Source organism: Diabrotica virgifera, chromosome 9 (assembly GCF_917563875.1).
Source record: "Diabrotica virgifera virgifera chromosome 9, PGI_DIABVI_V3a".
Taxonomy (NCBI): Eukaryota; Metazoa; Arthropoda; class Insecta; order Coleoptera; family Chrysomelidae; genus Diabrotica; species Diabrotica virgifera.
In genome coordinates, this window is record NC_065451.1 from 10,727,758 (window position 1) to 10,752,871 (window position 25,114).

At 31.8% G+C, this 25,114-nt stretch overlaps 1 protein-coding gene across 1 annotated transcript; it reads right to left on the reverse strand.

The window, feature by feature from the left end:
- Positions 1-1,238: 1,238 nt before the first annotated feature.
- On the reverse strand, positions 1,239-2,834 carry LOC126892793 (52 kDa repressor of the inhibitor of the protein kinase-like). Its single transcript, XM_050662522.1, has one exon. It carries the CDS (start codon positions 2,832-2,834, stop codon positions 1,239-1,241), a length of 1,596 nt encoding a protein of 531 aa, XP_050518479.1.
- Between the last annotated feature and the right edge of the window lie 22,280 nt (positions 2,835-25,114).

Consider the following 25,114-nt stretch of genomic DNA (forward strand, 5'->3'; position numbering starts at 1 on the left):
TTTGTAAGATGACCTGCCCCATAAAAGCAGAAAAATTTTATGCGGGGACTTCAACATTAATTATGCTGCTGCTTGTGCTACACAAATATCCCTGGTTAACATATTTGAATCATATGGTCTATCAATGCACATTGATTCTCCTACAAGGATTACAAAAACTTCATCTACCATAATTGATTATATTGTCTCAGATTTCTCACCCCGTGTTGTCTGCGCTACAACTGTTAATGCGGGACTATCTGATCATGAAGCGGTTTATACGAAGTTTAACATTTCAGCAAGTTCTCCTCGAAAAGTCGACGTTTAGGCAGGATTTTTTCCGCTCGGAACTTTCGTAAATTCCAAAATTTATGCTTAACCTCTGAGTGGCACTTTCCTTCTATGGATGTTGATTATAATTTCAGTGATTTTTTAAATAAGCTTGTCTGTATCTTCAATAAAGCATTTCCTTTAATCACAATTAAGCCAAAATATCGCAAACACTGGACTACCAAAGGTGTCCGCATATCAGTCAAAAATATGCGTTCACTACTACTGTACATCAAGAAATTTACTACCAACGTCTCTGTTACTGAATATATTACCAAGTACAGGGCAATCTATTTAAAACTTATAAAATCAGCTAAAAAATTGTACTATCAAAATCGTCTCAGAAGCTCTAAAAGCTCTAACTAATAAAAAGTTGTCTTTTTCAGTCTACGAATATTTAACATTCCGTATATGAATTTCGCACCGAATAACATTCCGTATACGCGTTTGGCACCTCGCCGCCTATTGGTTGAAATATGACCGCGTGCTGCAAAGAACCAATAGAAAAGTCCTAGGTGCCAAATACATATACGGAATGTTTAGATGCAACTTAGCAATGTTGGATAAGATCATCAGTATAAAAATAAATAGAAGAATATAAAAACACTATAACAAGAAGTATGCAAAATAATAACAAGCAGAGATAGAATAAATAGCATATAAATTAAGAAACGAATGAGAATGAACTCAGATATAATAGATTACAAACAGGCATATCAGAAGAGCATACAAAAAACGTTGGATAATCACAGAATAACATAGTGGAGCCCGATAAAAAAGGAAGAGAGGCCAGGCCCGTGCGCAGAATTCGTTTATGGGGGGGTTTTGACATATGTGTATCATGTTAGGTTATGAAGTTAATAAAAAATAATAAGAAACTTTTCTTATAAATGAAGACATTTTATTGTGTCTTGGTCTTGACTTGATATTCAGTTATTATATAATAAATTAACTCTGGGAGGTGTAGAAAAAAACTTCTCCAAAACTCTTTGCGGATCGACCTCGACATCGCGATGTATATTGAGCGAAGCTAATCCGTTCAGCCGATCTTCAGACATTGTTGACCTGAGGTAAGTCTTGAGGCGACGCAATGTTGAAAAGGAGCGTTCATTCGTTGCTGTCGTTACAGGCAGAACTGCCAAAATGCGAAGCATTTGATGTACATTTGGAAACGCATCTCCATTGCACACATCGAGTGCTTCAAGCGAATTTTTAACGTTCTTTCCGGCGATGCGTTGACGCCAAAGTTTGACTTCGTCTACCCAGATGTCACGGGAATCATCCCGCAAAATTGAAGAGTATGGTTCAAACAGTTGAGCGCAGGATTCTTCATTGAAATTCTTTATTTTGTTGGGGAAGAGGCAAGCAAAGTTTGATAAAATTTTGCGGTGATTCAAAAATCGATCTTGTATATGGGTCAGAAACAAATCAATGTATGGGATGTAAATCGTTATGCGAAAATAATCTTGAACTGAATCAGTTTGTACGTTGGAGCGTTGAGTCTGTTTTGACGCGAGCCTTGGTTTCCGCAGTTCGATGTCGTATTTTGCGCTGATTTCGCTCACGGTTTTGAAAATTCCTCTGAAGTCCTTTTCGGCGTTTTCTCTTCTTTCAAGCAGGACTTGTTTCGCAGCATCAGCCAGTTCGATAGCCTCGCCAAGATCCTGGTTTTCGGACTGAAGTACTCGACTGAGAGACAAAGTCAAAGAATGTACTGAGCTCAAAATATGCATGGAGATCTGGAAATTAAATTCAAAGAATGAAGAATATACAAACATCTTATAATAGAGAGCTGGTAACGTGCTAGTGTGAGTCTTGAATTTTACCTGGAAATTTGCAGTGTTTATTGCTGAAAGAAGTTGGAAAGCTCCAGATGAAGTCGTCGGATCCTTCCAGGTGGTCGAAATCACATCAAGAGGGCGAATTACTGCTGGTTGTAAGTGCAGATAAGTTGCGACAGACTCGTGTTGCTCTACCCATCTGGTTTTGCAATTTTTTTTTAATTTCTTCAACCGACTTTCATGTAGCGTCTCATCTTCATTGATCGCATCTTGAAGAGCATTTTGGCGTTTCGGATATATGAAGAAAGTATGAATGCTTTCGAGGGTTCCCAAACAATTTCTGATTGCTGTTATATTGCATGCAGAGCTGACTGCCAAATTAAAGCTGTGAGCCGCACAATGGGAGTAGAGCGCGAGTGGATAACGCTCTCTGACAACAGCTTGGGCTCCATGGAATTCTCCGCTAACCGCTCTCGCGCCATCATATCCCTGTCCGAGAAAATATGTGCAATTAAGTCCGGAAGAATCCAAGAAATTGAGATAAGAAGTTCCTATTCCTTTTCCAGTGAAATCTGCGATAGTGATGAAGCACAAAAAATCTTCACGAATGATAAACTTCCCGTCGCTCTTATCCAAGTATCGAGTGCAAATTGAACTTTGTTCTATTCCTGCAATGTCCGGTGTGTCATCTCCAAGAAAAGAAAAGCCCATCGATTCGTTGACTCGATCGACAATGTGATTCATGATCAGATCGTGACAAATGTTAATTAGTTCATTCTGAACTCGGTTGCTTATATACATAGCATTCTTTGGCGATTCAACCAGTTGTTTCTTCAACTTCTCATCATTTTTTGCTCGAAATCTCAAAAGTTAGCCCACAAACGATGCTTTGCGTTTCCACTCCTTCTTACAGGTCTCCATAATCGATACTATCGATGGTTGCATTCACAATGACACTGATAATAGGAGGTAAAAAAGACGGGAAAATTCAAAAAAAACGTGCACAAGATCGAGAAAGTTGAGAATGTCGAAACAAAAATTGACAACAAAATATTTATTATCAAGTCGGTTTGACTTTCGTAGAATAAGGACTATTGCTAGTGGAAAATTATGTGGAAAAATTCTCGATGGGGGGGGGGGTTAGAACCCCCAAAACCCCCCCTGCGCACGGGCCTGAGAGAGGCAGACCCCGAAGATCTTTCAGAGATGAAGTGGACGAAGCAATGGAAGGAAGAAATTTGCAGGAAGGGGACTGGCGAATCAAAAAGAACTGGAGAGAACGGTTGAGTGAAGGAATACAGTGAAAATTGAAAATCCTTAGTGTATTATTATGTATTATTGTGTTTTCGAGTTTATCAATCAAAGGCAAAATAAAAATTAAATTAATTTTTTTTTAATAACGCGGGCACATAAATTTGATACACCCTGTATATTGAGCTGTAAATATTTATTAGAATTTAGTTTGGATGTAAGTGGATTTCTCTTTTTAATGAGCTTTCCGATGAACCATTAAAGACTTTTGTGAATAATTAAAGTGAAAAGGACGATGTATTTAGATTTAAAATGAAAATAGATTGTTTATCACGAGAACTATAGAATCCACAGGTAGATGTAATTATCACTTTCTGGGAAAGTGGTTTAAAAAGAAAGTTTGGAATTTTAATATCTTTGTTCAACACGAGTAAATGTTAGAGTTTCCCCGAAAGTAATTAGGATGGTCGGAATAATTTTGAAAATGAATGTTTGTTTGTCGAATGGAAAAGATTGTTTCTGATTCTGGGCAAGTTGGAAGGGGAAAGGTAGTTTGAATGATTGAGAGATTTTGAAAAAGAGGTCATTATGTTTTTGGCATCGCTGAGAAGCAGTTCGACGTTTTCGTGAATAGATAGTTAGCAAGTACCAGTGGTTTCTTGATAGTGGAGAATAGTGTTGAAAAGTGGAACGAGAGACAGATCAAATTGAGACGAAATACTTCTTTGATTCTGTATTATTGTGAGAAGGAGAGCAGAGAATTTTTGGAGTTTTGTTTGAATCGAGTACGTGTCAAAAGAGGCCCGGCTTGTTGGAGAATTGGTGCTGGTATGCTGATAGTTTTGAAGCTGGAGAACGGAGAGGGCTTTGATGAGTAGCCTTTTAACATAGTCAACGAGGGAGAGCTGTTTTGGGTCACGAGAAGACAGAGTGAGTGAAGCAAAAGGTCAGTCAACTTATGTGAAAGATATTTTTATGTTTCGGAAACTAAAATTTTGAGTAAAGACCGTAGGAATTAAAATTCCAATATTTCAAAAAGTAAATAGGAAGTATAGCTAATCTTGCGAATACATAATTTGGTTTTGTTTATTTTGTTGTACCAAAGTCATCGGAAACAAACCGATTAATATATTTTTTACTAGAATAAATTTAAATGGTAGAAATTTCATTCGGACATCTGTGTCCACAGGTTTTAGATTTGATAGATTTTAGAGTATCGATTTTGATAAATAAAAGACAATTCTGTATGTTTATTTTATATTTGGCTTTATTTCTTTTCCCTATTTTATCCCGATTAGGATCAACTAGGAGATACTGAACCCACGAGAGAAGATAAGTTTAACGTAAGATAAATTAGTTTTTTTTTTATATTATAAAAAGGCACCCTGAGATTTTTTATTCATTTTTTTATGTATGATTTGCGACAATTAAATAATTAATCAAATAAATAATAATTAATATAAAATTAATAAGAAGCAGATCATAACAGTATGTTGTAACTATGTATATGTATATTATAAGTAAACGGATTAACTGAGGTTGGCATTTTATTGTTTCATACTGTATAATAGCTATAACAAATACGAGAATAGATAAAATCAACCCATCTATCGATATGTCAGACAAAAGCCACAAACTACACCCACGACACGCTCTCCTTTGTTTCTCATCTATTTCATTTCATCGTATTTTTCTTTCGCTAAAGTTTCATTCGCTTCTAGGTACCTAGTGTTTTGTTTTGTATGTAACGGGTGTGTCTAGAAAGCCAGAGGTTAAATCAATTTCATTAAATGTAACAATTGGTGTTGCTTTGCTTTGCGACATAATAATATAATGGAATCTTGAAAGGTTAGACGAAACTATTTTAAATTGATATTACGACACCGTACTGGCACACTTGGACAGTGGCGGGACACTTGATTTTATGTGGCGGGGCATGAAACTGTTTTTGGTTGTAAATAAAATCCATTTAAGAAAATGAGGACAAAAACTATCCTGGGATTTGTTTGTGGTGGATTAAATAGCTCATGAAATACTACAGGGAGGTCCTAAGCCTGGAAGAAGGATGAATGTTGAGAAACAAGTCTACGACGACGACTGAGAACAGCAATATCAATAGTAAACCATTTTTTTTCACGACCTAGGTTATAGAAAAGAAATTCCTCCGCTTCTGCTTCTTGTTTTATATAAGTAATTTTGCCTGTTTATTGGCGGATTGTTGCCCCTATGGAAGATTGTCACTTCATCTCTCCCACGGTCGCCCAATACTTCTTATACCACTTGGTGTCAGTTGGTGTCAAGTTTCATGTCAGCTAATATATTTTTATGTCTCCAAAAAAACTCCAAGGTTTTATATGAAAAAAACCAGTTTTTTCTTCAATTTTAGACCTTGCTGGGGTCAAATTTCCCAAGCTTCCGTCTGCGTCTATCCGCCACTGATAATTTCTGGTGTTTGTGGTACCTACGTCATTTGTTGTTTCTATCTATATAAGGATTTTTACAGCTATCATTGCTTTCCTTCTTTCAGCTAACGTCTCCAGTCCTTTCTGTTCTGTCATTCTCCATCTCTAAGGTCTCGTCATTCCATGGCCGCGTCCACTTCAATGTGTTGTTTTTTGGGATATATTTCTTTAGATAATCAACCCATAAGTCCTTTTCGATGTGTCTCAGGTCTATTAACCCTTTCTATCCCGGACCTTAATTTGCATGTTGGTCCCTCAATCTCAAAGTTTTTTTCATGCTTGCGAGTCCCATTGCCTTATACATACGTCGCATATAAATAAACAAATAAATGACCAAAAATGGTGAGGCCATCGCTGTAATTCCAGCAAATTTAGTAAATAAACGAGTTTTCAGCAGTGCATAAATGATAAACAAACACCAGAGAGCCTTAACCTTTAAAACCATTTTTCTTGAAACCTATTCATTTAACATATCTAACATTTCTTTGCCCGTACCCTTCATATGTAAACAAATACACACACCCAAACTTATATGGATTCACCATGTATTTCAAAGTAATATTTATTTCTTTTGAAAAAAACTTGTTATTGTTGCGAAGAATAAAGGTTTTTATTGAAAATAAACAAATATATAAGACAATCGGATAGTACAGCTCGGTACGGTATAGGTTATTTGCTTGAGTTGCAAATTGAACGAAAATAAATAAACTAACTTTTGGGCCCAAAAACGAAAATATGCTTGATATGGGGTTATAGAACTTACAACGAGGAAAGATTATTGGTCTTATGGAGAAACTAATGTTCTCAGAGGGACATAGCTGTAGAGCTAGACGTAATACAGGTCGTTTTGTCCAAAATCTATGCTAAGTAACAGGAACTAGGAAAGTTCAAAAATAAAGCAAGGGAAAGTCGCCAAAAGTAATAACGGCTCTCTAAGATCGTTTAATTGTCCAATGAGCTGGAAGACATCCAACCATTTCTCACCTGCAGCTCCAAAGGCAGCTTTTGGAAGCTACAGGTGTAACTGTTTCAGTTGAAACGATAAGAAGAAGAGTTCGTACCAAGAAGTATACAGCAGGAGACAGTTATGGGTTCCCGACTTATCCAGGCAGCACAAGATTGATCGCCTAAATTGGTGTCTTCACCAGCAAAACTGGAAGATTGGGAATTGACAAGATGTGCTATTTTCAAAAAAAGTCAGGATTTGTATAAAATCAGATGACCCATTAAATCGTGTACTTAGAGGTTGAGGAAGACAAGCAAGAACGAAAACTGTCAGATCTGTTCACAAATATACAAGGGGAAGTGTAATGTTCTGGAGAGGAATTGTGATCCGTAAAAAAAGTCCTTTAATTTTCATCCAATTAAGTTTAACTGCTCACATGTATATTTATAACTTGTAGTCAGGCTCTGGAGAGATAAAACAGGAGAAAATGTAATTTTATTGCATGATAATGGACCTCTACATACCATTAAAGTGACTATATACATCATTGAAGCAGAAGGTATCCCTTGTTCAGAGTGGCCTGCTTGCTCACCCGAGCTTAATCGTATAGAGTGTTTGTGGGATATTCTTAAAAGAAAAGTTATAACTCGCCGGGATAATCCACAAAACACCGCACGGCTAGTACAAGCTGCTTTTAAAGGATGGAGCAACCTACCACAACAAAATGTTGATAATTTGATTAGGAGCGTGCCCACCAAACTGAAGCTTGCATAAGGACTAGAGGTGATAACACTGACTACCACAAAATACAAAAAAAATAAATAAAAACAATTTAAACATTATTCGTTTTACATTGAAATTTTGTATGCTATTGACTTTAAAACAACTACTTTCAATTTGTTTGTTAAATACTTTATTGTTTTATTTAATTGTTATGTATTTATTATTAAATTGCTTTAAAATAAATATTGTTTGACTTCGTGTGTTTGTTTTTTACATTCGCACAAAATAGTAAGAAATATTAGATGATTCCATATAAGTTTGGGTGTGTGAGTGTGTGTATATACATCAATGGGTCCGCATGACCTGTCTTAGGTGCCAATACTTTGCCGCTTTGGGAACAATAATCTAACATTTTCGGACATATTTATACGACATTGGGATACCAATTGGTCTAAAATTTTATAAGCAACGCATATTTTCGCGTTTGGTAAATTGAAACCATAGCACCATACGCGGCGGCTGGAACTATACAGAACCACTTTTTAAAAAACTTATACATACATGTATGCGGCGTTGGGTCAGAAAGGGTTAATTACTTTACCTCCTATCTTTGACCTCTCATATAGCGACATAAATCTTGTTGTAAACCATAAAACTGATGCTTCATGCAAAATCTTCTTACAAGAACATGTGTCTAATTTCTTATTCTTTTCTAAGCTCCTTACTCTTGTGTTTTGTTTGACATGAACTTCAAGTAAGCGTTTTTGTTTTCCTTGCATTTTTCCTTCACTTCTGTTCAAAACCACTGAGTTTTTCACTTTGGGAGAGACTTGTTTTTATTTATCTTTTTTGCGTCCAAACCTTTAGCTAAGTCTAAGATGCTTGCTTTAATTTTTGTCTATGCATCGGTTTGAACGCTATAATATGTTTCTGCAGTTTTCTGCTATTCTTTTTGGTATAGATGCAGTTAGTGCAAAAAAGAAATTATTAATCTAGAGAAAAAAGGGACATAGCGTTTATGATAGTGTCTTTCTGACTAAACTATGAGAAGCGATGGAAAAAACGAACATAAATAAAGAACTAATAAAAGTTGTGAAAACACAGTACGATGACGCAACAATAAAAAGAAAACAATAAAATAACGTTAGTATCTACAGGATTCAGAGTAACAAAAGGTCTTAAACAAGGTTGCCGCTTATCACCCACACTGCTTAAAAATTATTTTTAGAACAATGAATTAAATATGGAGCTCCCACTTAATTAATGTACCTGGTATACAGGGTGAGGCAAATAAAGGGCCTATTAGAAATATCTCGAGAACTAAAGGCAACAGAATCATGAAAATTAGAATAAAGGGGTTTTGACGGATGATCTATTAAATGAAAATATTTTCATCTCTTTGCAACTTCCGGTTATACCGGAAGTTGCTTATAACTTCGTTTTTTTTAATGGGACACCCTGTATATTTTTACATTTTTGGATTCTCTTCGATGTCTTCTTTCTTAAAATATAAGGTTTTGTAATATTATACACGGTATTTTAAAAGATAATTACGTTTTTTTATTAATTTCGTAGCAAAATTAACACCCTGTAGAATTGTAGTAGTTTGACATCTAAAACTCTACTTACGTTCAAATGATTTTTAATATACTTTACTATTGTTAAGAATCATTAGTATAGCTAAATTTTTAATTTTAGTATACAGGGTTGGTCGACACTCGGAATGAGTATTTTCTGAGTTTTCTTAAATGGAACACCCTGTGTTTTAGTATTGTAATGAAATGATATTTTATGGTACTTTTTTATTTCTTAAGCATTCCCTATACCTAACTGCTTTAATGTGTGCTTAATTGTTAATCGCACCAACAATCTTAACTAAGTAGGTATTTCGATAGCTAAACCGTTATTGGTAATTTTAAGGACCAGTCTGGATTAATATGTATTTATTTCTGAAAAATTATTTAGGATTAAGTATTTTCACGGCCAACCTAATAAAATTTTACGTATTTTTTGTTGCAATTAATGTTTAGCTTGCATCACCAATAACTCACAAATTAAAGCAGTTAGGTATAGGGAATGCTTAAGAAATAAAAAGTACTATAAAATATCATTTCACTACAATACAAAAATACAGGGTATTCCATTTAAGAAAACTCAGAAAATACTCATTCCGAGTTTCGACCAACCCTGTATACTTAAATTAAAAATTTAGTTATACTAATGATTCTTAATTATAGTAGAGTATATTAAAAATCATTTGAACGTAAGTAGAGTTTTAGATGTCAAACTACTACAATTCTACAGGGTGTGAATGTTGCTACGAAATTAATAAAAAAAACGTAATTATCTTTTAAAATACCCTGTATAATATTACAAAACCTTATATTTTAAGAAAGAAGACATCGAAGAGAATCCAAAAATGTAAAAATATACAGGGTGTCCCATTTAAAAAAACGAAGTTATAAGCAACTTCCGGTATAACCGGAAGTTGCAAAGAGATGAAAATATTTTCATTTAATAGATCATTCTTCAAAACCCCTTTATTCCAATTTTCATGATTGTGTTGCCTTTAGTTCTCGAGATATTTCTAATAGGCCAGTTATCTGCCTCACCCTATATACTTACTTTGGTAAACGAACCAGGTAATGAGCAAAAAAGTTTAATGAACTGGAGTACTTAAATGTCAAAAAATACCGTAGAAGAATACGAAAAATTTGGATTAGAAGCAAATTAAAAAATGTATAGGAAGACAACAAAAAAAGATACTGAAAAGGGAATAGAAGGTTACCTATAACGGAACACTAGATAAAACCATTAGTGGAAGAATTAAAGAAAAAAATAGCAATAGCACCATCGAACGGAGTACCATTGAACAAAAATATAAGCAAAGGAAACAAAAGATTGTTAAAACATTGTAAACATTGAACAGTGTTGAAATCTGAAACACTATTGTTAAAATTCATAGTCACATAACACCGAAATATTGTCCCTTAAGAAAAAAATATATAAAAATGCTACATATATAAGCAACAGTATTCGGATAGTTTGATTAGATGTAATTGCACGTAAACTAAAACTGTAATATGTATTTCGTTTTTCTGTTGTTTTGGAAGGACGATTGACCAGTACTGAGTATTCCTAAAAGCAACATAAGAAGAACGTACCAATTTTAGAGTTTTTATGTTAGAACCTAGTTATATAAAATGTATCTACTTTTGTTAAAGATATATTACCTATCAATAATTCTGATGTCATGTGTCGAATTTGATTTACAAATAGGTGACTTACATCAATCATCATCGACGAGATCCATAAACTATCTTGTCTCTACACTGTATTAATAAAATCAATAAACAGGTAACTTTTATATAGTATGCCCGCACTATGTTTTATTTTAATATGCAATTACATCCATTCAATTGAATTGTTTTTTCAAATTACTGATAACCAACATCATTTTCATTTATTACAAATACGATAACACTTTTATTATTATTTTATGAAAACAAGTTATTCATCATAAAATACTCTGCATGGACTAAAACCTAAGACGCAACCGTCAAATATCAAATTTTATCAATTTTATAGGAGGTATGTAAAAAATATGAATATCGCTTAAGGATGAAGTAGATACCTTTATAGTTCACAATATTTCAATTAGAATGATGTAATTGCATATTGAAACAAGATATTTGAACCCTTCGTGTAACTTTGCGTCGATTGATATACGATTTTACTAATTTTGAGTCAATGGGAGCGTTCACCAGATGCAAACGTTGGCAATCAGTTTGCGCTTTATGCTTCTGAACGACTTCCTAACGTCAAACATGTTTGGAAAGCGGTCGCCATTTTTGCAAGCATGAAATATTTATGTTGAACTTTGCAAACGTGTTGACAATTGAAAAAATATGGCGGTAATTTAAATTGTATATATTATAGAATATATTTATAATATCCACAAGGAAAAGAAAAAGTTTTCCTGTAGTTGGCTGTATACCATCAATCACAAAATTGGAAAGAAATCCTTTGTAAAAGGTATAAAATTTTTTAATAAAAATCCCTTAAAAGGGCTACATCACAACAAAACGTTTTCGATTTTTATAAAAAATCATCATCAGTGTTCGATAAACTGGATGCTAGCTGAGCCACAAAAGAAAAATATCTGGGTAAAAACCCTTTACATAAAATATAGATGCCTTAAAAGTGCATACTTCAATAAAAAGGCCTGTGATGGTCACATGGCAAACAGGATAATGCCCTAAGGTAAAGTATACAGGTTTCCCAACACGTGGGATCCAAATTGAGTTGATCACATTTCAATGACTTAATGGCAACTGATACCATTTATAATGGTTTTATATACAGTATGTCCCTGTAAGTTGTATCCATATGGAAAACTTTTTTATTATTAATTTTACGAAAAAAAGTTATTCTTTGTAAAAAGCTCTGCATGGTTCAAAACCTAAGATTTAACCATCAAATATCAAAATTTTTGAATATTATACGTGGTATGTCAAAAAGTTTGAATTTCACTCAAGAGTAAAGTAGCTTTATTTTTCACAATATTGAAAATTGCTATTATGAAAAGTTGTTTGGAATTAAAAACTGTATTCTAGTAGCAATTACATCCTTCTAATTGAAAATTTTTTTTTGAAAAAGTATGGATAACTAACATTATTTTCAGTTATTTTAATTCAGATAACTCTTTTATTATTAATTTTACGAAAAAAGTGATTCCTAATAAAAAGTTCTCCATGGTCTAAAACCTAAAATGCAACCATCTTATGTCAAATTTTATCAATTTTATACAAGGTATGTCAAAAAATATGAATTTCGCTCAAGAGTAAAATACGTTTATTTTTCACAATATCGAAAATTGTTATTATGAAAAGTTATTTAGAATTAAAAACTATGTTTCAGTATATAATTACATCCTTCTAATTGAAATATTCTGAAGTATAAAGGTACTTTACTTTTGATCTAAATTTATCTTTTTTGACATACCTCGTATAAAATTGATAAAATTTGATATAGGATTGTTGTATTTTAAGTTTTAGACCATCCAGAACTTTTTATTAAGAATCACTTTTTTTCGTAAAATTAATAATAAAAGAGTTATCAGAATTGAAATAACTGAAATAATAATGATAGTTACCGAAAATTTTTCAAAAAAAATTTTTTTCAATTAGAAGGATGTATTTGCATATTAGAATATAGTTTTTAATTCCAAACAACTTTTCATAATAGCAATTTCCAATATTACGAAAAATAAAGCTACTTTACTCTTGAGTGAAATTCAAACTTTTTGACATACCTATACAAAAGTTTTCCATATGGATACAACTTACAGGGACATACTGTATATAAAATAACGGCTACTGAAGACATTCAGCTTCGTTATTATCTACTTATATTATATCCATTTTCTTCCTTCTCTTAATAAAAAGAATAATTTCAAAAAATTATTTATTGATAAAATTATTTTAGGTTACGTTCAAACCAAACAACAAGCAAAATGTCAAACTTTAATCTAAACAATAAACCGTTCAGCTCACTGTCAACAAGTTTAAGAATCAAAACGCAAACTGTTATGAACGTGTTTGCATCTGGTGAACGCAGTCATTGTTGCAACTATACACCGAAAGTCCGATATCAAAGGACCCCGCAGAAACCTTATGGGAAATGGCTCTCTGTCAAATGATCTGAATGAAACTTTGGTTTCTCGTAGTCCTTGATGTGTAGAACAAAAAATCTATAAGGAAAAATTTCCTGTAACTGGCTGTATACCATTAATTACAAAAATTGAAGAAAGAATTCTGTGTAAAAGGTATATTTATTAAAAACCCAATAAAGGGCTACATTAAAAGACAGAACGTTTTCGCTCTAAAGAGAGCATCATCAGTGTTCTAAGCCTAAAATAAGTACAACCATAATTAGTGAAGACAAGAGTAAAAAAAATTAAAGGTTGACCAAGATAAAAAAATTAGGTTATACTTGTATTAGAGCTTGTAAGTATAACCTAATTTTTTATCTTGGTCAACCTTTAAATTTTTTTACTCTTGTCTTCACTAATTATGGTTGTACTTATTTTAGGCTTAGAACACTGATGATGCTCTCTTTAGAGCGAAAACGTTCTGTCTTTTAATGTAGCCCTTTATTGGGGTTTTAATAAATATCCCTTTTACACAGAAGTCTTTCTTCAATTTTAGAACAAAAGACTTAATGGGCACATAGCTCCAAAAAATCATGGTTTTAAGATATAAGCATCTGAAGTTATAGGTACAGTGAGGATGTTTGAGTTGGAATAAATTCATTTTCTCGAGAATGGGCGAATCTGGAGATAAATTAGGAATCAGGTCGATTTTTATTTTTAAAGTACAATTTTTTGGCATATATGTCATACTAGTGACGTCATTAATCTGGGCATGATGACACAATCGATAATTTTTTTAAATAAGAATAGGGGTCGTGTGATAGCTCATTTGAAAGGTTATTAAATTATCTATTCACTAGTATAAACATTAGCATAATTATTTATACATTGTGCCCAAAATTTTTTTTGAATTAAATTAATTGAAACAAAAAGAAGAATGTATATCATTTATTTAATTCGAAATACATTTTACAAAAAATGTTAATTTGAAAAATAAACATAACTTTTCGCTTAAATTAAATATTAAAACTAGTAAGAGGCAGGTGGCTGGCAGCTTTAATATTGAATTTAAGCGAAAAACACTATTTATTTATCAAATAATAGTTATTTATGATATAAGTGTTAAAAGTACACGTTTAAGGCACGCGTGTGAAAATTTGCAGAATGAGCGAAGCGAGTTGCGAATGCCTCAAAAATGTACTTTTTAACACGCATATCATACAATATTTTTTCTACAAACGTAATTACAGGACAATATCTACAAAAACTTTTACTTGAACTTGACTGACATTCCATTTTTATATTTTTTTGACATTACATCAAAATTGTCTATACGGTCAATACGAACTGCACTGCCTTAAACATTTTAAAGCACTAGTGCCTTAAAGTAGCATTTTTAACGCTCGTATGGAGTGCTAAAAATTGCATTTTTAACACGGTTGTAGAAAAACATTTTTTCCTGTTTTCGGACAGCAGTAAAATGTATTTCGAATTAAATAAATTATATACAATATTCTTTTTGTCTCAATTAATTTAATTCAAAAAAAATTTTGGGCTCCCTGTATAAATAATTATGTTAATGTTAATATTAGTGAATAGATAATTGAATAACCTTTCAAACGAGATATCACACGACCCCTATTCTTATTAAAAAAAATTATAGATTTCGTCATCACGCCCAGATGGATGAAGTTATTAGTATGATATATATGCGAAAAAATTATAATTTAAATATAAAAATCGACCTGATTCTTAAGGTATCTCCAGAATCACCCATTCTGGAGAAAATTAATTTATTCCAACTCAAACGTCCTCACTGTACCTATACCTTCAGAGGCTTATATCTTAAAACCATGATTTTTTGGAGCTACGCGCCCATTGAGTCTTTTGTTCTACACATCAAGGACTACCAGAACCCAAAGTTTCAGAGCATTTGACGGGGTTTCCGCGGGGTCCATTCTCATCTTTAATACCATCCTTGGGTTATAAGCTTTCATTCGACACCTCATTTGTCATTCTACCTGGTATAATGACGGATGAGTTTTATTCGCGGTCGGACGGACAGACGAACAGACAGTCTAGGTCAAATTTCTCACCTTTAGTACCATCCTTGAATTATAAGCTTTCATTTGGCACCTGATTTGTCATTCTACCTGGTATAATGACGGAGGAGTTATATTCGCGGTCGGACGGACAGAAGAACAGACAGCCTAGGTCAAATATATCACGTTTTCTACCATCCTTGGATTATAAGCTTTCATTTGACACCTCATTTGTCATTCTACCTGGTATAATAACGGAGGAGTTGTGTTCACAGACAGACAGACAGACGGACAGACGGACAGACGGACCTGGATAATTCAAAGTTTTCACATTTTCTCAAGATTGGGTGAAAACAATATCGTTTTTAATTCTGAGCAACTTTTCATAATAACAATTTTTTACCTTGTGAAATATAAAGGTACTTTACTCTTGAATGAAATTCATATTTTTTGACATACCTCGTATAAAATTGATTAAATTTGGTACATATTCGATCGTTGCATTGTAGGTTTTAGATCCTGCTGAACATTTTATGAAGATTAACTTTTTGTGGCAAGGTAAAATTGATAAAAAAAGGTTTCCCGTGTGGTTCCAAGTTACGCGGACATACTGTATAATTCTTAATAAATAATAATTGAATATAAATGTCAAAAACGTAAAAATTATACAGTTTATCTACAAAAATTGTAAGAAAGTGTTGCAAACACTTTGTGGCGCCGGGGCGCTTCCTTTCTATCAGCAAAAATCTAAATTTTACTGAATAATTAATAGTTTGCACTCATTAATAGACTAAACATTTATTCAGATTCAGACGCAAACAGCATCTTGCGATATTCGATGGTTTTTATTAGCATTATCGAAAACAAATAAGTTTTTAAGATTTTGTGAAGCAGTGGCGTACATATGCGTATATCGTTTGTAACGTGGTCGTTGCGTTTGTTGCTCCAGGTAACAAAATCAGTCAAAGACAAAAGTTCACTTTTTAAGACATTTTTTATTTGGAATCAAAACATACAAAAGATAAGATAATTAGCCTTAATTACTCGTTAATTTCGTTAATAAAATATATTTATAATCTACTCCTCGAGCTTTCGATTTGGGCCAATGCGTGACGATATTTTGTGCACGAATGAATTATATTGACGATCGCGTGGATTAGGAATTACTTTTATTAATATGATATGGACGCATAAGGAGAGGAAATCTAGCTCAGCTCGCCAGAGGAAAAGACATGTTGGGAAATACGATCACCGCTCGTATAAAGATAGGTAAAAGGAAAACCGTCGAAATTCGTTCAACACATCAAAGACGACGGGGGAAAATATTCGGGATAACTCACCTCTTATACCTCGTTGTTTATTATTCTTCGATCAACGCTCCAAGAATAATAATCAACTAGGCTTTTCGTTCCGACTTTTATATCGTACGAGACGGTACAAAAACACGTTTTACTTAATTCATTGGCGTACTCTAGACTCTAGAGGATAAAATTATATTATCGTCACACGTTAAGGATATAAGAGTTTGCGTTGTCTTTCTTCCCTCAACTATTTTAAGACGGCTTTAAACCCAATCGAAAACTTTACTCTTCCAAGCCTAATTTCTTAAAAAGCAAAAGAGTCTTCCATATTGTATCTTGGGTGCTGGTCAGATCTATGAACGCTACTACTGTTTTAAGTTTCTTTTGAAATCCATTCGTTCACTCTAGGCATTTTGAGCAAATAAAAAAGGGCTTCTCAATCAGCTATACGAAATTTAAAACTTAACTGACACCGTAAATTCACGAAAACTAAATGCTTCTTTATCACTAAACAATTCACGCAGGCACCACAGAAACTTAATTTTTTCTAAAAATGTACAAATATTTTCAATTTCTTTGCAACACGAAAATGCAGCAGCTGCATAATACTCTGGTTAAATCGGAGAGTGCAGGAAGAGTATATACCGGTTTCGGAGGTCTTTTCTCCCTCATCAGTAGTCCCATATCCTCTTCTCTCATATTTCTCCAGGTATCATACTTTGGGCACTCCCGGATTGCAAAGAAAGAAATGTCACGGATGAACTAGAGCCATCTACCGAATAACAAAGTAAGTTATCAATCGAAGTAGCACAGAAAACGACAATAATTATCGTTCCCATACCACCAGATTGACAACAGGTGGAATACTTTCTTTGGTTACACCTCCTGAGATTTTCAAAATTTATAAATCAAACTGGATGCCGAAGAAATTAAGATAAGAGAATTTTAAATAATTCACAACTCATCTGCTCAGCGTGGTAAAAGTTCCAACAAGAAAGATTCCTTAATACTCCTATAAAAGAGTAAATGAAGAGTAAATGAGTAAATGAGTTAATTTTTTCTGTTTCAGGCCTCACCAGGCCCGCTATGTACCCATTTTCGGCAGGACAGTACCCACCCTACGCTTAGTCTAGAAATGACAGAGATGGTAAGTTGGTAAGTGATACCCTTTTGTATTTTGAAAATGATATTAATCTTAAATTTTGAAAATTTTTGGAAACGGTAAAATGTCATAGTATATAATTTAAGATTAACTATAGGGGAGTGCATTTAGATTTTCACTTCGGAAAAAATCAAACAAGATAAAACTTTTTGTAATTTCATTAAGAAATGTTTAATAAACAACATATCAAAAAGTTCTACTCGAGAAGTGGGTGCTTCATTTTTTATTAAACAAATGAACAGCGAAGTTAGATGTTTTTTTTTAAATAACTCCGAAAATATAATTTTTAGAAAAAAACTGACTTGACCATTGAAAAATTCAGAAAATTTTACAAAACAACCTTATATAAAGATTTTTCTAAAATTAAATCTCTAGCTTCTGTAATTTTTTATTTATAACGCTAAAGTCACCCTTCTCACACACATTGGCGCACTGTAAACTAGCGTTGGAAGAAGTGCACAATTGAGTTTTTTTAATGTAATTCTTTAACTAATGGATCACAAGAAATTTTACAAATTGGACATGAAAGAAGATGAAATAAGCTATCTTAAGGTTGTAACAAAAAGAAATAAAATGAATTGACATAATTACGGTGTGGGAGGAAAGTTAGCCTTACATGAATTTTGTTTAAAAATGATTTAAAAATGTGTAACTAATACAATTTTACTTATAAAACTCTGAAATTTGCACAGCTTACCTCTTAATCATTGTACTAAACGATGTTTCATTAAAAAAAAATCTCAAAAATTTATTTCAAATAATACGCTGTCTCAAAAAATGTAATTTTTGAAAACTTCATAGTTTTACAGAATTCCCACCATTTTAAGACGGTATTACTCAAGTTTGAATAAATCTAATACAATTTTTTTGATATTTTTTTAAAGCTTAGGATGTAATCTTTAAAAAACATTGGTCTATTTTAGTTTAAAAATTAAATAAACAATTTCTTTTTGAGAAAACTAAGGAAGATAACAAAAATGTAATACAAAAACCGAAAATTACCAGTTGAAAAAATGTATGTACAGAGTGATCAAAACTTTTTTCTGAGAAACTTACCTAAAATATATTTAATAATAAGCTTCAACAACAATAAATGTTCAACAAAAAATTTTTTTTAGCTCTTATACAGTATGTCTGCGTAACTTGGAACCTATTGATAACTTTTTTAATATCAGTTTTACGAAAAAAAGTTATTCTTTATAAAATACTCTGCATCGTATATAACATAAGATGCAACCATGAAATATCAAATTTTGTTAATTTTGTACGAGGTATGTCAAAAAATATGAATTTCACTAAAGAGTAAAGTATATTTCACAATATCGAAAATTTTTATAAAGAAAAGTTGTTTGGAATTAAAAACTATGTTTCAATATGTAATTATATCCTTCTAATCGAAAATTTGTTTTTTTTTAAATATTGTTTCAAATTAATTATACCCATCATTAAATTTTCACTTATTATTTATGATAACTGATTTATTATTAATTTTATGAAGAAATTTATTCGTCATAAATAGCTGTACATGGTCTAACACTTAATATGCAAATATAAAATATTATATTTTATCAATATTATACAGGGTATATGTAAACAAATTATATTTAGCGCAATAAATATATACCTTTATAGTTCACAATATTTCGATTAGAAGAGTGTAATTGCATATTGACACATCGTTTTTAGTTCTGAACAACTTTCCATAATAACAATTTTCAGTATTATGAAAAATAAAGCTATTTTACTCCTAACTGAAATGTTTATTTATTGACATATCTTGTACAAAATTGATAAAAATTGATATTTTATGATTGCATTTAAAATTTTAGAATATGCAGAGCTTTATACTAAGAATAACTTTTTTTATTTATGATCCCATCGAAACAATTTTTTGAATATTGAAGAGATAGATTTTGAATAATTTGTTCTTTCTTTCTAATACATTTTAATTTTTAATATTATTGTGAAAATTATTTGTTTATCTTTTTTTTAAGAATGAAATTCCATATTTGTTTGATTGGATTCTACTTGTTTTTCATTTAAATATCCGCCATTTTGGATCCGCCATTTTGAAATTTAAATTTTTAATCTTTAATTCAGATTCAAGAACCTGTTAAAAATAAAGACAATAAATGTTTTAGAAAGATGTTCTTTTTAGAAAATCCGCATTTTGGATCCGCCATTTTATAGTTTATAATGTTAACATTTAAGTTAGGTTTATCAAAGTTCTCAAAAATAAATATATGTAGAAATAAATACATTTTGTAAAGAAATTATGATTTTACAACTATTTTTTAAGTTATCCGCCATTTTGGATCTGCCATTTTATAATTTAAATTATCAAAATTTGTTTGAGGTTCAGCAACCTCTCAAAAATATCCACATATATGTAAACAAACACGTTTTATAAAAAAAATTCGAATTTTACAACTGCTTTTTAAGGATTTTTAGGAAAAAATCCGCCATTTTGAATTTGCAAATTGTAATATCAGATTCGGCTTCAGCATAATTAAAACTAAAATAAAATATATTTTTTTATCAAAATAAAATGTTGAATTCACCCATATTCTTAACATTATTTATAAAAAACAATTGTTATTGTTTAAACAATTAATAAACAATTAGCGGCGAAATTTGTGAGTAGAACGTTTTACTTTAACATATTTATAAACTAACAAAAAAAGTTTTAGAAAAATATAACCTTGTTTGATTTTTTCCGAAACATTGTATCTTTTCGTTCTAATTGCACTCCCCTACTAAGCTAAGAAAGGTATTGTGTTTGCTTTTCTTGTCCGATCCAAGTGATGGTAAGAAAAATCGTATAAAATTCAAGAGACCGGATATATGTAGACGTTATTTTTTTAAATATTTTGTTCTAAAAATTCTTTATTGTATTTTTAATTAATAATTTTGTGCAAGTCTCTATTAACATCTTTAAATCGGAATGTATTAAGGCCATGGGTACATAATTCGCAAATATTTTACGGCTATCCCTACTTTTTCTGTCTTAACACGGCAAATTACGTGTAGTAAAATTCACACTGGTATGGATATGTAAACATTACTAGAATGTCATTCTACTTGAAAATGTATTGATTAACTTAAAGAGATGGCTTTTAAATGTTCTTGGATAACTGTTATTTGTATAATTGCAAATTATTAATTCAGTTAATAAATGTGATAATTTTTTCACTAACTATGTATTTAGTGATTGTAATAATTTATTTGTGCAACAAAAACGAATACTCAATCGAGAAAAGAGGAAAAGTGTTAAAGTGATCTTTTAATAATATATTGTTCCTATGGAACGCTTACAATTTTGAACATCTTTAACAACAAAATACTTGGATCACAAAATATATTATCCTGATGTATTCTCTGCTTGGATCTTACACAAATAATACACAATAAATAACTTTTTATTAAGGTGATACAGTAGCGATCAACAGGTAGCCAAAACGCGTTCCAAGATTGCGGCTATAATTTTGAATATTTTTTCGAGATATTTGGCACACGTATTCGTAATATAATAAAGAATGGCGGTACAGAGCCCAATTTTAAAAATATATTAATATGTGGAAATTACTCTGTAATTAAATACAATATTAAAAAAACGAGCCTGTACCGCCATTAAGAAGAACAAAAAAATACACTTTCTTCAAATACACTTTTTTATCCGATGCCTAGATTTTGTGTCATTTTGGAACTACTAATGAAATAAAAATCTTTAGTAGTTCCAAAATGACACAAAATCTGGGCATCGGATAAAAAACTTTATTTGAAGAAAGTGTATTTTTTTGTTCTTTTTAATGGTGGAACAGGCTCGTTTTTTTAATATTGTATTTAATTACAGAGTAATTTCCACATATTAATATATTTTTCAAATTGGGCTCTGTACCGCCATTCTTTATTAAATTACGAATATGTGTGCCAAATATCTCGAACACATATTCAAAATTACAGCCGCAATCTTGGAACGCGTTTTCGCTACCTGTTGATCGCTACTGTTTCCTCTTAAGTTCACGTCTTAAATCAATTATTTATCAAATACACTATATATCAATAGTATTTAATCAACAACTCAAAATATTCCCGATGCCATGTCAAATATTTAAAATTGTCACTGATTGTCAGTGTCTGACTGACAATATGCTGACAATATTCTATTCGGCTGAGTGCGTTGTAAGACAAAGATAGATTTGGAAAATATTACCACGGACATTGTGTTCATTTTTTTCGAATCCTGAAAAAACCAATAAATATTTTTGAAAAATTTAAACGCAGAATGAAATACTAAATTATTACCGAGAGCCGAAAGTCCCCTAGAATAAATAAAAAGTTTATTTTGAATCAGATATTTGAAATTAAAAATCACACTAAATTTTCTCTTAGTTTTTCACCCCTGTAACATTAAAATAAACATTATAGAAGTTCTCAGGGACTTTCAGCCCTCGCTAATAACGTAATCTTTCATTCTGCGTTTAAATTTTAAAAAAATACTTATTAGTGTTCTCAGGATTCGAAAAAAATGAATCCCCATTTGAATAGCAATGCAGCCGAAAATACATACCCATCCTCTTAACTAAACAGAAATTTTTTAATTACTTATTTATCATTTACTTGCATATTTTAATCCATTGTAAAAAAGACTCGGGTCAGTTCTCATATGTTTTCTTATAATGTTTGATAACTTAATGGATATGTGATTATGTTTGATTTATCTGAGTACTTTATTGGATTTTTTTTTTTGGTATTTATATTTGTTATTTTTGAATATAGTTTGATATATTGAATTTTACCAGATTTTATTTTATTGATTTGCATTTTTTCTTTGTATTTTGAATATCCCATTTCTGTTTTTGTTTTTGCGCCTATTGAGCCTATTATGTCCCGGTTTTCTAAGATTATTTCTTCATAATCTAGATCATTATGTATGGTACAATAGTTCTCCCAGTTGGTTCTGAACCCCTTCTTTATAAATTGATGTAATAAGATTATTCTTCCAATACTTTGGTATTTCACTTTAATTCGATGCTTCAATACATATGATCCGGAACCAGTCTATGTCTTCTTCGTCCATTCATTTCATCATTTCTGGTTTTATTCCATCTTCCCCTCCAGCCTTCCCATTTTTAATTGTTTTTGTTGGTTTGATGACTTCGTTTTCCTCTGTTCTTTATGTCCTCTTCTTTTTTCCCGTGGGATTTGGGTTCAAGTTTCTGATGGTTATAAATACATTTCCAGACTTTTACCATTTTGTGTGGATTATGTTTTTTATAATCTTTATTTTAAACTGTTCCCAAATTATTCCCTGGATTTTTATTTCTCATCTTTTACAGCCTTTTTGAAAATTCTGTTTTTATTGCTACAATCTTTGTCTCTTGAATACTTTGTTTTCATGTTTCGTTTACATGCTTATTTTTTATCAATGATAGTCACTTTTACTCGGTTTCTTGTTAACATAGGTATTTCCTATTTTCATAATATTGGCAATACGAAATTTGATCATTCTATCTTATTTCCGTTTATATTTCTGTCCATTTTTCCGTATTTTCCCATGCATCGCTCTCCTCTGTTTATTTCACTTCATATTCTTTTATTCCAGGACCTCGATTTTTAACCCTTCGTCAAAAAGTCATCGAGGTCCAGTCTCCTATCATCAGTATTCTTTTTTCTATTTGCTCTTATATATTTTCTCTCTTATTGTATCTAGCGTATTCTGTATATGTGTATTACATGCATTTCCTCTTTTATTTCTAAGCTTAATGTAATTATTCTTGGTGATATTGCTTCATAGTTTAAAATTTTCTTTTGTACATTCTTGTTTACTATTGTTCCTACTCTCTCTCTTTCCTTCTTGTGTTCTCTTATATGCTTAAGGAGTATAATGTATTGTTTTTATCCAGTAATTTTATCCATTATCCCTTTTATTTATTTTAGTTTCACTTGTTCCCGTAAAACTTAGTTTATATTTTTACATTTCTTCAACTATTTTTATTTCTTTATCATTTATTGATATTAAGTTCTAACGTGCTATACTAGTGTTATTTTTATATTCTTCCGTTTCATTCATTTCCTTTCCGTTTACACTTTCATTTCATTATTTGTTTTGCTTTCAGTTGATCCTTGCGTTACTTCTTCTTTTGTGCGTATTTTGTAAGTTTTTTAGTTATTTTGAGAGTTTTTTCATCATCATGTTCTGATTTTGCAAAACAACTAAATGACGAATAAATCGATTTAAAAAAAATCCTAATGAATATGTACTTTGCACTATGTTCAGAGACGTTCATGATACAAAAGAATAATATTTTTGTTTACCTTAAGTTTTTTTAAGTTTAGAACGGTTGCTAATGGATAGTTGTTAACGTAATGAAAAACTAGTAACACATTTCGGTTTATGTTAAACGTTATGGCGTGTCGTCAGACTCGAATTGAAGAGATACATTAACTGTAATTTTGTAAACTTGAAGGTGATAATTGTCCAGTCGTAATTTTCTACAAGACATTGTATACAAAGGCGTAACCTAACGAGTCAATCTTACATTAGTGATTGGGTCGTAAAGTTTTATTTGTCGTTTTCTTTTAGTGTCATTCACTTACCAAAATGTCGAATTAAGTTTTATTTCGTATTTTTTTGAAAAATTAATTTTAAATTGGAAATCTGTGTCATAAAACCTGCTGTATCTATGCTGTATCAATCCTCTTCCCGAAATCAGAATTTCGATCAAGAATAGAGCAGTCGAGAGCAGTATTTTGTTTTCACCAAATTTTGAAAAAATGTGAAAACTTTGAATTATCCACGTCCGTCTGTCCGTCTGTCTGTCTGTCTGTCTGTCTGTCTGTCTGTCTGTCTGTCTGTAATCGCAACTCCTCCGTCAATATACCAGCTAGAATGACAAATGAGGTGTCAAATGAAAGCTTATAATCTAAGGATGGTACTAAAGGTGAGAAATTTTACCTAGGCTGTCTGACCATCGGTCTGTCCGACCGCGAATATAACTCATCCGTCCTTATACCAGCTAGAATGACAAATAAGGTGTCAAATGAAAGCTTATATTCCAAGGATGGTACCAAAGGTGAGAAATTTTACTTAAGCTGTCTGTCCGTTGGTCTCTCCGACCGCGAATATAACTCCTCTGTCTTTATACCAGGTAAAATGACAAATGAGGTGTCAAATGAAAGCTTATAATCCAAGGATAGTAATAAAGGTGAAAAATTTTAACTAGACTGTCTGGCCGTCGGTCTGTCTGACCGCGAATATAACTCCTCCGTAAAATATACCAGGTAGAATGACAAATGAGGTGTCAAATGAAAGCTTATAATCCAAGGATACTACTATAGGTGAGAAATTTGATCTAGGCTGTCTGTCCGTCTGTCTGTCCGACCGCTAATATTACTCCTACGTCATTGTATCAGGTAGAATGACAAATGAGGTGTCAAATGAAAGCTTATAATCCAAGGATGGTAATAAAGATGAGAAATTT

Bases quoted from the DNA above. Each gene is read 5' to 3' on its own strand.
- LOC126892793 (XM_050662522.1), bottom strand. From the start codon at position 2,834: ATGAATCACATTGTCGATCGAGTCAACGAATCGATGGGCTTTTCTTTT.